The following is a 17,323-nucleotide window of genomic DNA, read 5'->3' as shown; positions in this document are numbered from 1 at the left end:
GCCATAGATCCCTCAGAGCTGCTACAAAAGTTGATAGGGTGGATAAGAAGGCATATAGTGAGTTGGCGTTCATTAATCGGAGGACTGAGTTCAAGAGCCACAATGTAATGTTGTAGCTCTATAAGACACTGGTAAGACCACACTTGGAATACCGGTTGCCTCATTATAAGGATGTGAAAGGTTCTAAGAGGATGCAGTGAGGATTTACCAGAATGCTGACTGGACTACAGGGCATGTTACATGAAGATAAGTTGAACAAGCTAGGACTTCCCTCTTTGGAGTAAAGGAGGATGAGAGGTGACTTGATAGAAGTGTACAAGCAACACACACAAAATGCTGGAGGAACTCAGCAGGCCAGGCAGCATCAAGAGTACATCAGAGTACAGAGTACAAGCATCAGAGTACAGTCGACGGTTTGGGCCGAGACCCTTCATCAGGACTTGTCTGTGAGAGGTGTACAAGATGATAAGAGGCATAGATAGAGCAGATAGATAGATAAAACTTTTTCCTGGGGTAGAAATGGCTAACACAAGGGAGCATAATTTCAAGTTGACTCAGAGAGTATAAGTGTGCGCATTACCCTACCAGGAGTAGTGGTAGAGGCAGATATATTAGGGGTATTTCAGAAACTCTAATGAGGCACATAGATGATAGAAAAATGGAGGGTTATGTGGGAGGGAAAGGTTAGACTGATCTTGGAGTAAGATAAAAGATTGGGCCAACATCATGGGTGGAGGGTCAGTGCTGTGCTATGTTCTATGTTCTATATCACACTAATTATTTTGTGTTTGAAAAGAAATCTAACAACAAGCATATTATAAACAACCCTAAATACCTTAAACTGTCTGAAAACTCTAAATGAACTCCCTGCGTGTTTCCAAGGTATATAGATTCTGGTCAGACATTAACAGGAATATCTGAATAGGAGAAAATCTTTCAGCTTTCAGAGCCTTTGGTTAGATAATTGGGGTTCATATCTCATCGCCCTAAAATTCCTATCGAGGATCCATGGATTAATATGACTCTCAACTTCAACACTCCTGTGCTGGGGAGAATTCTATATCTCCACTACCCTTTGTATATCAGCACTAAATAGAATCGTAGAGTTTCAGTAAACACTATGGGAATAAGCCTTTTGGCCCAACTCACAATGACCATCAGATATCCATTTGCACCAATCCTACCTTAACCTATTTTATTCTCCCCGCAATCCTATCAGCTCCTCGCATTGATCTACACACTCGGGACACGTAACCCAACAACCTACAAGCCTTCTTGATGTGGGAGGAAAGTGAAGCATCCATCACAGTCACATGTGCAAACTCCACACACTGGCAGCACTGGAAGTCAGGATTAAACAGGGTTACACACAAAATGCTGGAGGAACGCAGCAGGCCAGGCAGCAAGGGTAACCAGTGGACATTTCGGGCCAAGACCTTTCATCAGGACTAGAAAAGAAGAGGAGAAGAACTTCCCTCCTTCTCCCCTTCCTTTCCAGTGTGATGGAGGGTCTCAGCCTGAAACAGTAATGACACTATTCTCTATGCCTCTTTGTTAGTTTAGCTCTGATTTTAAGGTGTGGTCTGGATTATCTTCCTCTTTACTATTTTATTATCTTAAATATCTTGATCACAGAGCCTCCATATTTTCAAACCTCACTTTTATAAGAGTACACATTATAAAACTCTTTCAATTCCTGCAGCCTGATGATGAATCTATTCTACTCTCTAAAATTCTTCAAAATACCATTCTCGGATGAGAATGGATCACTCCAAAAGGATTTCTGCCACACCCCATGTTTATTATTGAGATACTACACAGGATGGGTCCTGTGTGACCCATGGAGCTTGTGGGTATTTTCTGAAGTCCAGAACACAATATCCCTTACCCCAGAAATTTAAATTTTTATAAATGTTCCATGTAAAGGAAAATGAGAAGAGTAATTATTATTTTTTGTCATCAGCAGCAGCTTCAAGACAATCCATTCCAATCTCAGACATTATGATTAATTAGAGGCAGGAATTTCACAACGTATGTGCACCTTATTAATAATGAATCAAGTAGTATCTAATTCCTGCAATTTGCAGTCACTTCTAATCCACTGTAACAAAAGAATAACCTTCACTAAATTAAAACTTGAGGTGAAATAAATTCTATGAATGGTAAACTGTTCACTGGTTCAAATCTAGCCTGCAGTACGTTCAGGAGAAAGCCTCTATTGTTTGAACTGCAATGTTCTGGAGGTGATTCAGTGACCTTAGTGCCCCATTGTGCACAAGAGAAAGATCCAAGCCCCCTTCCTCCACAGCTAGTAGGACAAGAGCCGGGTGCAGGATGACCCGAGGATCCTGAGCAGACACTTCTGAAGGCTTGACGTCAGATCTTTCAATGTCAACCTTGCCCCTTGAAATAGAGAAAAAAACAGCAACAAACAAGCAATGCAAGTATGAGTTGGCCATTTGGCTCCTCAAGCCTATTCCACCACTCATTAAGTTCATGGATAATATGATTCTGGATTCAGCTCTAATTTTCTGTCTATACCTAATTATAATATACTCCTTTATAGAGCAAAACTCTGCCACAGGCATGAATATATGTATTCAATAATTTATTCATAGAGTCAGGCAACAAGGAAACAGGTCCTTAAGCTGACCAGGTCCATGCTGACCAGCCAGTTCCCATTCACCAGCACTCAGTCCATAACATGCTTTGCCTAGATTTGTGCATGTCCAAATATTTTTAAATACTATGAAAGAACCTGTCTTCCTCACCTTCTCTGAGAGAGCATTCCAGAAAGCAATCATCCTCTGGATCATTTTATTTTTCCATAACACCCCTCTTGCGCTATCATTCCTGACACTAAACCCATTCCTTCAGGTTTCTGATGTCTCCCTGCCCATCCTATCAATACCCCTCATAATTCCATATACCTCTGTATCAGGTTCCTCCTCAGCCTCATCTGCTGAAGGAAAACAAATCCCGCCTGAGAAATCTCGCCTCATAACTGAAACACTCCACTCCAGACAATATCCTGGTGAATCGCTACCTCGCCAGTGCGCTGCCCTCCTCCCTGTGGTGACCAGAATTGCACACAGCACTCCGGTTGTGACCTAACCAAAGATCAATGAGAATCTGACATTGGGGTCTTTCATTCTACCTGACAGGGCAGACAGGCTTCAGTTTAACGTTTCCTGAATGTTTAGCATTCCTTCAGTGGAGAATCACCTAAAGATTTTGAACTTTGTCTTCAGAGCAACGCACGAACCAACAAGCTTCAGGACTCAGAAGCAAAATATTCCACTCCGAACCCTACAATCACACTGAAAGATTAATGATGCCAAAGTAGTCTGGTGAGTGGCTATTGGCAACTAATTATTGAAAAAAAATGTGGTTTTGATGTTATTAAATGCAGTTCTGCAGGTCACTTATATTGTGATATAATATGTGACAACAAAAAACTCACATAGATAATGCTTAGTGACAATAAGTCAATGATATTTCTTCCCACACAACCTGACAGCTTTATACCAGTTACTCATTTGCTTTTTGGAGCTGCCAGTAGATTTTTGCTAACACTTCTTTCCGGTTCAAGAAAATAACTGATTAACAGAGAAGATGCATTCAAACATAGACACAAGAGGTACTTCAGATGCTGTAAAACAGACCTTTAACTTGACATTCAATCTCTGCTGCACATGCTTCATCAGCCATTATTAACAATGGTACTTATTACAATGAAGAGAGTTAGTTAAGTCAACAGATCTCACTGACGTGATAGCTATCATCTTGAGGCTTAAACGACGGAGGTAATATATGGAAGATTGGTATAATGGTTTAATATTGTCATGTACTGAGGTACAGGTAGTCCCCGAGTTACAAACGTCCGACTTACGGACAACTCATACTTACGAACCAAGGAAGGAGAACGCCATCCACCATTTTAAGTCAGATCGCGATGCTGTCCGCCATTTTAAGTCGGATCGTGATGCCGTCCTCCATTTTAAGTCATTGCAGTTGACACTGTGTTGAGTGTTTAACTTTGTATTTGGCTTAAATTTTTCTTAGTAAGATTCACCCTGACCCTACATCCCCCACCCCACCGTTCCGGTCGGCTGGTAGTTCAATGAGATCAGCGCTGGGATTGAGAAAGAAGGTTTCCGAGTTTGATCCAGTGACAGACCACTCCCATGCCTGGTTGATGTCAATCCAGTGACTCCCGTACCATCCGTGTCGGGTTGATGTCGAGCTCGCAACTCGACCTCGTAAAAAAAAGCATTTCCACCTCCAGTTTAAATTCCCACGCGGAATATTGTGGATGATCAAATACCCAAACCCAGCACAGGCCCCACTTGTCCCATTTAGCCTGTCTCAGTGCGGTGGTCTTTAGGACCCAGCAGACCTTGGGAGCCGGCGAAGCTCGAGACCCGCCGCCCAAAAGTTTCTGTTCCATTGACGGGAAGCGATCGCGATTGAAAATAAAGTGGAAATAATAAAACGTTTGGAAAGAGGTGAAACGCCATCGGTCATTGGAAAAGCGTTAGGCTACAGTCGGTCAACGATCTGAACAATTTTAAAGGATAACAGATAAAGTAAGAATAATGGAGCGTGTGAAAGGCCCTGCCCCGATGAAAGTTACAATTATTACTAAGCAACGCAGTGGTTTAATTATTGGAGTACATATGTTTCTTAAGTGTTTTATATGCATTGAAAGGTAAAATATATACTATATACTAAGACAAATGCTTGACTAACTGATGCTAAATAATAGTGGAAGTTCTTGTTCCGACTTGCGTACAAATCCGATTTAAAGACGGACCCAGGAATGGAACTTGTATGTAACCCGGGCACTGCCTGTACAGTGAAAAACTTTGTTTTGCATGCCATTCATATAGATCATTTCATTATCTCAAGTTAAACAGTGCATTGAGGCAGTACAAGGCTCTCCCCATGGAGGTAGTTCTGCCACCTCCTATTTCACTTCTACTGGTAATTGGTTTCTTATTGGTAGACTGGTAAATTAAATTGATAAGTTGATTGTGTTATCGTCACCTGAATAGAGGAACAGTGAAAAATCACATGGCATCCGTGTGATTCATTTAATCACTTCAGTCCATCGAGGTACAAAGGAAAAGCAATGAAAGAATAACGTGTTCCAGTTACAGAGAAGGTGTAGTGCAGGTAGACGATAAAGTGAAAGGACATAACGAGTTAGATTGTGAGGTCAATGCTATCATTCTAGGGGATTGATCATTATTCTTACAACAGTAAGATAGAAACTGGTTTCGGGTGTGGAAGCGGAGCAGTGGTGCAACTAGATGAGCTGCTGCTTCATAGCTTCACCCACCCATTTCTGTCCTAACCTCAGATGCTGTCTGTGTGGAGTTTCCATGTTCTCCCAAAAGTAAGTAGTTGATTAACCTTTCGGGTGATGACGATCAGAAGCTTCTGGGGAGAAAGGAATTAATGTGAAGGCTATGATCAGGTGAAAACCATGAGGTGATGCTGGAGGTCACAAAGAACCAGGAAAGAGAGAGGCTTGTGGGGAGAAGGAAAGACTAGCAAATGTGTCCAAAGTTACTATAGTCTAACAACATCATAGAAGAAAGGTTATTTGGCCAGGATATGAATAAAGGAAGGATATGAAGGATATTGCAATCTTTAAGCTGCAATCTTTGACACTAATGTATAAGCAGACTGGTGGGTCAGATCTAAACTGAGTTAAACTCCAGCCCAGTCATATTGATCTCATCAACAGTTCTCCAGGAGGAGCTTTTCTTTCCTTAATCTCCCCCAGGGTATGAATACAGAGAGGATATAAAGATAAACAAGGATTAATTAGGCTCACTGTAGAATAAAAGAGCAGGAAGCGCACATCAGGTAAGGAATCATCTGTGGAAAAGTTTAGATAAAGTTAACATTTCAGGTCTACACCCCTTCATTAGAGCTGCGAATAGAAAGAGAAACATGGTTGTTTGCAGTAGGAGAAAACGTGGGCAAGGGGTGTGTAGAAAGACCTCTGAAAGGGTGAGACCAAGCTGATTAATGGAGACAATTATGCTTCTTTATCTGTGCAAAGATGAAGCTGTAGGCTCTGCCCAGCAGGGCAGAAATTGAGCCAAAATAATGACAAGTAGAACTGGTCAATTCCGATATGGACAGAAGTGTGAGTTTCCTAAAGCTGGAGAATTTGACATTGAGCCTGGAAGACTGCAATGGAAGATGAAGTACCTTACTTCAAGTTCACTTTGGGTCTCGTTGTAGCACTTCAGGTGCCAAAAACAGAGATGAGAGTAAGGGTCAGATGGTGATTAAAGTGGCAAACAGCCCAAAGCTCGGGGTCACTCCTACAAACTCCAAGTTTAAGTGCTCAATAGAAATATTCACTGTAAAATGTAGGACTGAGAGTAATGTATCCAGTTTTCCCCTTGTTTAAGGACAAGCAGGCATATGGTGAGGTTGAAAGGGAAAGTGATTCATTGGATTTAAAATACATTCAACTTATTTCAGACAACAACCAATCCATTTATTGAAAAATTAACTGTTTAATAGCCTTAAAATGATACAGCACAAACAATAATCATTATAAATTGATGATCATTTCCAACTCACACCATCAAGGAGCCAATATCTCAATCTTTTTCCCTCATCATTGGAAATGCCTGACATCAGGAAGAATTTTTCACCAGGACCCAACAGACCCCAGTCCTGACCTGACGATGGTCAGTACATGTAGAGGCGTTGTATTCCGATTACCGTTTTAACCCGAACACTCTGCACGTGATCTGACAGCAAAGCGATCATCTTTTGGCAGATCTCATTTGCAGCTGGCGACCTGGGATAATCCATTCTTGCGTTGGGCATGAGGCAGCTCGCCAAGGTGACCGCGTTCTCCCGCATCTCGGCCTGCGGGTTGCTGAAGAAGCGGGCGCAGTGTTGTACGTAGCGGATGACCTTGCCGGAGAGGTCTTCACCAATGTACAGAGAAGCTGCAGTCAGGTAACTGTCATAATCCAGGGGCCCTTCCTCGGAGTCCAGCTCCGCAAACAGTGCGCACAAGCGCTTTGACTCCAACAGTGGCCCGAGTTGTCTCAGAATGAGCCTGCAGGTTCTCCTCACCTCATCGTTCCTGTCCTTGAGGTGAATCAGCAAGCTGACCAAGCTGGAACACAGCTGCTCTGAAAAGATCGGGTCCCGCTGCATGTCCTGAAATCGGAGCAGCCTCCATAGGGTGGAGAATGCCACGGCTCTCACCTTATCCTGCTGGTGTTCGAGTAGAGGTTCAATGCCCAGTACTACGTCAGTCAGGGTTGGCTCGGTGTAATGTTGGGGCAGGCTGTCCAAGGTACTAGAGAGGGTGCGCATTGCCTCGTATGCCAGCAGTGTGTTCTGCTTGGAGTTCATGTCCATGAGGGACAGCATTATAGGTAGAAGCTTGCTGGTGTATCTATCCCCCTCATTACAGGCTCCAGCATTGCCCAGGCCTTTGACAGCCAACCACTGGACCACGGCAGAGCTGTCGAGCAAACACCGCAGCAAGATGCTCACCAGTGTGTCAGTGAGGAGCAGTTCTGACACCACCGTCTGGCAGAGAAGCTCCCCGAAGAAGGCAGCCACTGTAATCCTCTGGCTCTCGTGGATGCTGGCGAGGACCGGTGCAAGCTGTTCAACAATGCTGATGAGGTGCGGCGCCGCACGGCTGGCCACAGCCCCCGCTAGCAGGGCAACCCCTTGATGGTGCACTTCCGGCCTCTTGAGCAAATCCCAGCCCTCATTCTTTGCCAGGTCGGGATTGCTGTTCTCCTCCTGTCCCAGTAAGACCTGAAGGATCTCCACTGAGTAGTTGCAAGCCATAACGTTAAAGGGCTTCAGGGGTGATCCAGTTTTCCTGTCCGACTGGATTCTAAGGAAGTCCCAAGGAAGCCGGGGCTGGACACTGGAGCTCAGGTGAATCAGAACTGTGCTGAAGAGCTGGGGGTAGAGACTCCCTATCATGGTTACTGAATGCTGAGAACTTATTATCTCATGAAGAGTGTAGATTACAGCCAGAGGCTGATGCATCAGAGAATTTGACCCACTGCCCATAAACGATTCCTTACTGCTTTCATACAACAGCTTTAAGTTGTCTAGTAGGTACTTAATGGAGACGGCGGCAACTGAATTGGTTTTTATTAGCAATCTCCACACTTCACCAATGTGGTTATCAAAAGGAATTGGATAACTTAAGAGGCAGGGCAGTGTCACTGGCATATGCTGGGACACCAGATCAGAGATGAGAAATGTCACCATCTGTATCATCTTTGCCTCAGTGATTAACTGCAACTGATGGTGCAGTGCTTTGATCAGTTCTGGGACATCAGTGAGGTTAGCCCTGCAGTTCGAAATGAGGACATGGATGACAATCGAAGTTGAATAGGAACCATTGGTTTGGCTATCTGTGAGTCCATTGAACAAGGTGAAGAGTAAACTCTTCAGCTGGTCCTGAGCCATGCACTTTGAGAGAACACTTCCTATCTCAGAGCCAATTTGAAGCATGGAACTCTGATCGAGTTGATAAAGCTGCTGCTTAATGCTTTTTAGATGCTCTACCTCAGTGTCTTGCTGGCTTGCAGACAGCCCTTTGAAGCGTAATTGGACACACAGAAGTATGTATAGACATTCAATGGCCGTCACCCTTACAGTGCATGAAGGCTCCATGCATCGAAGCACCACACATCCAATAATGACCCCCAAGTTATGAGATGGAACATCATCACTGATATCAGCTTGCTCCAGGTAAAAGACCAGAAGCTGCAAGAAGGTCTCGATTGCCATTTCTCGTGTATGCTCCTTGGCTGACTGGATCCACACCTCCATGTTTGTAAATATTGTTTGAAGCCCAGTGCTGGAAAGATCCAAAAGGAGGAGCTCCTTCAAAAAATCCAACAGGGAGGCCATTGTCTCAGTGAAGAGCACCTGCCTCTCCTGCATAGTTATGGTAGGGTGGTCACTGACGGCACTCTCCTCCAGTCTTGGCAAACTGAAGACAGCATTCAGGCATGTTTGAATCAACTGTGCACTGTCCTTTAATGGTGGCTGCAGCTTTAAGAGAGATGTGCAGGCATTGATTGCAGACTTACGGACAGGGGTCACCAGCGCCTCTGTTGGCTCAGCCTTGATGAGTTCTTGCATATAATGCAACAGCTCTGCCTTTCTGCTGAAGCTATAGTTCGGCTTTGCGATGGCTTGGATGGCTGCCACTGACTGTGTCACAGTTTTGATCAGGCCTAATTTCAAACTCAGGTCCCTCACCTCAACCTTCATTCCTAAGATCCTGATATTATAATGGTTGAGCACGTTCTCTATAATCTCATTGTCGACTCTATCCAAAGTAAGTTCCTTTGGAGAAAATGACATGACATGCCCATAGCATAAAATGAGTGTGCTTTTTACCTTGATTACCTCAATGTTCTGCTGATCCTTTATAATCTGAAAATAACTTGCAGTCTTCTTAAAAATGTTTAACTTTGCAAATTCCTTCAGGCTAGTCAATGTAGTGTTCAGATGGGTCACAGCACAGTACCCAAACCCTATAGCTATACCTTCCTTCTCCTGAGATTCACTATGTTGCACAGTCTGCAGCATCTCTTGAAGTTTCCTCTTCACTAATTCTTCATCCTGGCTAAGTTGCAGCACCACACCTAGACACTTATACACAAACCCCTTCTCCTGTGAGACATTGCTGTGCCTGTGAAGGTGGCTGATAAGCTCCGTGGCAAATTGACTGGCCCATTTCTCGTCTGCAATCAATTCCAGCGTCTGCAGCAAAACCTTCACCAGTTTTTCTTCCCACTGGCTCTGCAACAGAGATTTTGAGGAATTCACCTGTAGATAGTCGAGCAGGCTCGGAAATTCCCTCTCCCAAACTTGAGGTGCTGCTGGATGGATATCAGTGCCCAAAACTCGTAGCAGAGCTAATGCAGGAGTACATCTGCTTTTCTCCTGATTCAAAGAGGAGGACATAGTCAGGAGCCTGGTCAACAGCACCTGAGGCCCAGGAATATTGGAATGCTCCTTGTAATTGAGAAAATATTCAGTGGGCTCAGCTTCTGCTTTCTTCATTGCAAGATACACCAAAGAGTTGCAAATCGTTGCTAAGGCATTTGTACATCGAACTGGGATAATGAATTCAAAGAGCAATGGCCAGAGAACATTGTCAATGGGTAAAGCTGTCAACATTTCCATCAGTTGCTCACATTGCCTCCGTAAGTTCTGGTCTGTGACCACATCTGCTATCTCGGCTAAGGGATCTGCTGTGTTGTTCTCATTCTCCGTAACGGGCAGACCACACTGCCGGATGATAAACTCCACCATGTCCCTACCGCCATCCAGATGCAGGTAACTATGTGTGGCCATCGTATATATGACTTGGCTGAGCTTTGCCTTCACCCTGTTGTCGGTAGCCAGAACCAACAACTTGGTACCAGCCAGAATCTGACTCTTCTGACTGGCCATGTAGAGAGGAACCGCATTGATCAGGTGATCCAGGACTGTCAGTGTTCCCAACCGGACTTGGCTGTTGTTGATTTCCAGTTTCAGCAGCAGGAACTCTATGATGTGAGAGGTGAATGCTGGTGTTAGGAGTTTGAAGCAGCAGAGGATTTCTTGTCGCTGCTTCCGTACATAAATGTCACTGGGCTGCCAGAGGGCAGTGCAGATCTGCCTGTGTAGGCTGCTAAGCAAGCTGTCGATCTGCGAAGCCAGCTCTTCACTGTTTCTCTCAAAGGCTGTGTGCAGAACACCGTACAGACCCTCGGTGATGCAAAAGTCACTGGAGGTCCCCCGGTACAAGGCCAGGATTGTGGGAATTAACCTTGGCAGTTCATTCTCCAGTTTGTCAAAAGGTACAAGGTGGGTAATCTGTCCTAATGTCTCGACCACTGCTGTGTTGACATTATCTTCATCTAAAGGCAGCCAAGTATTGAACAGGATGTCATAAGCAGTGGAGAACTCCAGGAAAAATAGATTCTTCTTCACTGTAGGGTCTGGGGCTTCCTCTATATCATACAAGTATGCAAGGATGCTTTCGCTGAAAATTCCCAAGGCAAAGCAGAATACCCACTTGGTTTTCTCCTCCGTTACGACAGGAAGCAGAGCAACCAGAGCTCGGAGAACAGGGCTCAGTAAAGGGACGACAAAATGCACGTGCTCTTTACAAAGGTTGGCTAATGCCAGCACCACAAAGAAAAATGGCTCCGTCTTTGGCTGAAACAGTGAAAGGAGTTCATCAAAAGCCTCCTTGGTAAACCAATGGCCCACGTTGAGGAGGAGCCGGGTTGCAACCTCCTGGTGCTCATCAGTCACATCTTTGCATCTGGTCATTTCTGAGGAAGCCAAGGTGATGAGTTTTTTAGCCACTGTCCTTCCCAGCTTATCAATGTTGTCCTTCACCAACTGCACCATCGCCTTCAGCAAATCTGTGCGACGCGCCAGTGGCAGGTGCTGGTGGTGAGTGATGTACTTACGAAGGAATGTCAGGACACCCTCTGTATCCACGCACCCCAGTTCCTGCAGAGAGTTAAACACTGTCTGACTAACTAAGCTGTCAGAGTCCAAAGGCACCTCAAGTAGCAAATTCAGCAAAGCTTCCATTTTACCACTTGCCATCTTGACTCTAAGTTGCTCTGGAATGCCCGATATCCCAACTTGTCTTGCTGCTGTTTTCAGAGCAATCTCTTTTTGTCTTCGATTCCTGGGCCAGTGCTCTGGATTCTTGCTCAGAGTCGTCTTTCTTTGAATGGTTTTTATCCTTCAAGAGTAATTGTACTTAGGAACCAAGGAACTGAATTACAGCTCGTTATCTCCAGTTTCCTACAGTATTATTTCTCGGAGTCAATTAAATTTGATTGCCTTTTATTCACTTCTATGCCTTTGTTGAATCCCCATTGATTCAAGTCAGTGTAGAATGTACTGAACAGACTACATCTGTTGAGAACTTCTTCTTATAATAGCACACAGACACAGGCACAATGGAGCACAAACCTCTCAGCTTCTCCTCACAGATCTTCACAAGCGCTGATCAAGTTCTGAAGTTTAACTTTTGTGATTTAGGCTTATTTCCTTTATCCTTCTCCAGTACAGGCCTAACTGTCTCTTACATTAACAAGACTCCTTGAAGACAAAAGCTTCGTGTTGTGTGCAGAGTCTTGCTCAGAATGCAGCCTTGATAGATATTGTTGATATTGTCACGAAAGCTCTCCTTATCAACACAAAGGTGACAATAATGCTATTGTGACATCAGGGAAATGAATCATGTTTTTTAAATCAGCTTTTTTGATCCACTACCCAACAAACAATGGATTTTAGCCTTAAAATTCTATTAACATTTAATTATTTGGTTCTCCTATATATTCTGCCTCTTGTTTCAAACTGCCCTTTCTCTTTTATCTCTTCCCATGCACTAATAGCACTTGTCATTGATTAAGGTAGATATCTATTTCCTAAGTCATTAGTTTATCCTCTGTACCTCATTTGCCTCACAAGCTTACCATTTCTTCCCATGTAGAGTCCTTTCTCTATGCATCCAATTATGTTCTGAACATATCTTCAATGTCTCAACAAATGCACATGATTTCAGTGATAGAGTAGACTTACTTTTTGCTCTGGGGATCTTTGTAAATATTAATATGCTGTGGCAGATTGTGGTGTCAAATGATGTTCACTTATAAAACACAATCCACACGAAGTTCTCAGCTTGCCTGTGTAGATCTTCATATGTGGTGACTGAGCTTTGAGTTTCAATCAGATTTGTCTCATTTAATCTTTAACACAAAGATCCCCTTTCTCTCTAATGATTACCTCAAGCACAGCAGGGGGATGCAATCAGTCCTATATAGCTTGTTCCTCAGAGGGATTCACACTATTTCCTTGCTTTATTAAAAGGTTTATCAACATTGAAGTTTGCCAGCTGGGTTTCCTCACAGCCAATCACAAGCATTTAACTGCAGCCCATCCAAGGGGCAAACAAGCTTTTCTCTAAATGCCCACTCTACAGTCATTTCCTGTCATTATGCTGTACAAATTGGATTGTGATGTCCAGTGGCTAACCTGCCAAGTGCTGTCTTCATCCAATGAGATTGAGCTTATCAGCTGAAGGACCAATCACCTGTCAGTCCTTTATTGATTGCCCACAGGCAATCTCAGCAGTAGACATTTCACAAGCTTTACCCACTACAAGATGCCCTTATCTACCTCTCCTGGATCCCTACCTACACCAGGAATGGGAATCTAAAAAATTGCATAGGCTCAGGTCTAAAACAGAGGCACCACAGGGTACATTGTGGTTAAAACTTCACCTCTGTAAAAGCTTATAGGTAAGAAGGAGTCCATTCAGCCCATTATACATACTAGCTCTCCAGTTGGGAGGGGACACTTAAACCTTCCTCATAACCAAGCATGTATCCAATTTATTACATTTAACTTTTATTTCTGCTGAAAGACACTTCAACTTACTTCTTACAGGAAAATTCTTTAATCTCCTGAAAATTTTACTAATCTTTAACGTGTGCCAAAAAACATATGATGCCAAAATGGAAAGGAGATTCAGTAAGCTACTAATAAATGTTATCTCTAATTCTCTGCATATTATTTACAGGGTTGTCCTTATGATTTTTAAGGTAGAGCAACTTGCTGGAGGAACTCAGTGGGGCAGGCAGCATCTGTGGAGGGAAATGGGTTCTAAGAATAAACCTAGTAATTATAGGCCTGTCAGTTTGACGTCAGCGGTGAGTAAATTAATGGAAAGTATTCTTAGAGATGGTATATATAATTATCTGGATAGACAGGGTCTGATTAGGAATAGTCAGCATGGATTTGTGCGTGGAAGGTCATGTTTGACAAATCTTATTGAATTTTTTGAAGAGGTACAAGGAAAGTTGACAAGGGTAAAGCAGTGGATGTTGTCTATATGGACTTCAGTAAGGCCTTTGACAAGGTTCCACACGGAAGGTTAGTTAGGAATGTTATGAATGTACCACAGCTCTGAGGGACCGAAGGGTGTGGGGGTAGCCCCCTCCTTTGTGAGAATCGCAAGATCACTATTGAGTCAATTCAGGAGACACAGGAAATGAGAGAGAGACATGCAGAATCCACAAAAGGGTTGGACTGTGTCCTGGCCTCCGAAAGGCGGACCCATTGATACCGGCTATTGTCTCTTGGAGACGGACTTGTGTATTGCATCCTGTACGTTGCAATCAAAGCCCCAGGCAATGAACCAAGGAGGAGGTTGGTAGAGGGATTGCATCATCCCAACCTGATTGACACCTGAGACCCTGTGAGTCAGGATAAAAAGAGGGTCTGTGGGAACAGCTCCTCAGACGCACCAGAAGAAACGCTAGCGATCCCGTAATAGCGGGAAGCCATTTGAAGGAGGCCACGTGCGTTCAGTTCCGTTGCCTGGGACTGGTGGCTGGTACCACGGAAAACGGCTTTTGGCTAACTACGGGGAAACCAACTCCCCCGACTCAAACGGATTGGCATCATAAAAGACCTGGGCAAGTTTAAACCGTCTCTCTTAAACCCAAAACGCTGCAGCTTGAACGAACTAACAGTGACTGTTATATTTCCATCGGACAATACATTATCCCCTAGACAACGATAGAGCTATTTCTTATTGATTATTATTATACCCACACTTTTAGATTTGGTATTGACGACATATATTATCTGTATGTTTGCATTAATCTTATTTTTGTGCTCCTTTATCAATAAATACTTTAAAAAATAGTACCATCAGACTTCAACGGACCTCTCTATCTTTGCTGGTAAGTGACCTAGTTACGGGGTACGTAACAGGAAGGTTCAATCGTTAGGTATTAATATTGAAGTAGTAAAATGGATTCAACAGTGGCTGAATGGGAGATGCCAGAGAGTTGTGGTGGATAACTGTTTGTCAGGTTGGAGGCCAGTGACTAGTGGTGTGCCTCAGGAATCTATATTGGGTCCAATGTTTTTTGTCATATACATTAATGATCTGGATGATGGGGTGGTAAATTGGATTAGTAAGTATGTAGATGATACTAAGGTAGGTGGCATTGTGGATAATGAAGTAGGTTTTCAAAGTTTGCAGAGAGATTTAGGCCAGTTAGAAGAGTGGGCTGAATGATGGCAGATGGAGTTTAATGCTGATAAGTGTGAGGTGCTACATTTTGGTAGGACTAATCCAAATAGGACATACATGGTAAATGGTAGGGCACTGAAGAATGCAGTAGAACAGAGTGATCTAGGAATAATGGTGCATAGTTCCCTGAAGGTAGAATCTCATGTGGATAGGGTGGTGAAGAAAGCTTTTGGTATGCTGGCCTTTATAAATCAGAGCATTGAGTATAGGAATTGGAATGTAATGTTAAAATTGTAAAAGGCATTGGTAAGGCCGAATTTGGAGTATTGTGTACAGTTTTGGTCACTGAATTATAAGAAAGGTGTCAACAAAATAGAGAGAGTACAGAGAAGATTTACTAGAATGTTACCTGGGTTTCAGCACCTAAGTTACAGGGAAAGATTGAACAAGTTAGGTCTTTATTCTTTGGAGCGTAGAAGGTTGAGGGGGGACTTGATAGAGGTATTTAAAATAATGAGGGGGATAGATCGAGTTGACGTGCATAGGCTTTTTCCATTGAGAGTAGGGGAGATTCAAACAAGAGGACATAATTTGAGAGTTAGGGGGCAAAAGTTTAAGGGTAACATGAGAGGGAACTTCTTTCCTCAGAGAGTGGTAGCTGTGTGGAAGGAGCTTCCAGTAGAAGTGGTAGAGGCAGGTTCGGTATAGTCATTTAAAGTAAAATTGGATAGGTATATGGACAGGAAAGGAATGGAGGGTTATGGGCTGAGTGCGAGTCAGTGGGACTAGGTGAGTGTAAGCGTCAGCACGGACTGGAAGGGCCGAGAAGGCCTGTTTCCATGCTGTAATTGTTATATGGTTATATGGTCAGCCAACATCTCAACTTTCGACCTTTCATTTCATCCAAGTGAAGGATCTCAACCCAAAACATCAACTCTCCATTTCCCTCTGCAGATGCTGCCTGACCTACTGAGTTCCTGCAGCATTTTGTGTGCCAATCCAGATTCTAATAGTTACAGTCTCTCTGCAATATAGTTGGCCATTTTCTTCTGGAGAAATTTAGCTCACTGCCTCACTATTTCAGATTCTTTCCTTATTCTTGCTTAAATTAATGAGTGACTTAGGAATTTCACTTACTTGGGGAACCTGAAATTGTTCTCCTGAGGGCAATGAAAGATTAAGAAGAAATTCTATTGGTGCTTTCAAAACTGGAGTCAATTGGTACTGATGCTACCGTATTTGTAATCAGATACAAGCTAAAGAGCAAAAGATCTAAAGGTGCAGGCAGGACTATACTGTTACAATCTGAAACACTCTGTCTCCAGAATTAATGGAAGTGGAGTCAAAATTCTCTCTCCAAAATTAGAGAAAAGGACTTGGAAAGGAAAATATTACAGGGTTATGCAGAAAGAGGATGTAGGCAGAAGGACAGACTGAAGAATTCTTATAAAAGCCCAAAGTTCACCTATTATCTTGCAAAACCAATGGTTCCATTCTTTAACATTCTGTAACTGGTTTATCAACTTATGACTGGGAGGTGGCTGTATCTAATGGAAACCATTTATCCTGCTGGGATCATAATGATCAGTGAGAGAAGAAGCCTAGCGTAATAGCTCACTGGCTGGGATTACTTTCCTTGTTTACTCTGCTCCACTACAATCTCAATCCCTAATTCTTCGTTCATACAGTTGCCACATGATTCCTGATAATCAAGCGAGGTCTCCTGAGGTACCTGTGCCCAGTGACCTCTGTAAGTTGGGGCCTGAGCCACGATCACATCAGACAGAATATTATGTGGACAATTTTTTTTGAAACAAACATCTGTTGATGGATCTCAGTAGGATGAACGATGTGGTGCCCCCGTTTCCTATCACACCCAAAACGTGCAGGTTGGTAGTTTAATCAGCGGCTGCAACTTGCCCCTTGGACGTACGTGGGTGCAGAACCAGTGAGCTTGATGGGAACGGGGTCAGTGTAGGGGTTGTGCAAATGGGTGTTCGATGACCTGTTTTCATGCACTGAGTCTTTCTGACTTAATTCCCAAGTCTGCACTAATGATATGTATGTCCCCATTCCTCCTCAAGCAAACCACAGTAAAATAAACCATCGGTACACCTACAATCAACCTACTTCATTAATGTTAAAAATCAAAGACTTCTAACACATCTAACAGTTTTAACCATACTCTGAAATATCACCCCTAAACTAATGCTTTCTTACGACTCTTGA

General features: G+C 43.4%; 1 protein-coding gene across 1 annotated transcript; it reads right to left on the bottom strand.

Annotated features, from left to right (window-relative positions):
* Window positions 1–2,201: 2,201 nt before the first annotated feature.
* LOC140724565 (maestro heat-like repeat-containing protein family member 1) lies at window positions 2,202–11,358 on the bottom strand. The gene is made up of 2 exons (XM_073038999.1): window positions 6,728–11,358; window positions 2,202–2,403 (listed from the first exon to the last, which is right to left on the bottom strand). The coding sequence occupies exons 1-2, from the start codon at window positions 11,356–11,358 to the stop codon at window positions 2,202–2,204; spliced, it is 4,833 nt and encodes a 1,610-aa protein (XP_072895100.1).
* Window positions 11,359–17,323: the final 5,965 nt, after the last annotated feature.

Source organism: Hemitrygon akajei, chromosome 3, assembly GCF_048418815.1.
Source record: "Hemitrygon akajei chromosome 3, sHemAka1.3, whole genome shotgun sequence".
In the NCBI taxonomy this organism is placed as follows: Eukaryota; Metazoa; Chordata; class Chondrichthyes; order Myliobatiformes; family Dasyatidae; genus Hemitrygon; species Hemitrygon akajei.
The sequence above is the reverse complement of the archived record's forward strand: the minus strand, read 5'-3'. Positions and strand labels throughout refer to the sequence as shown.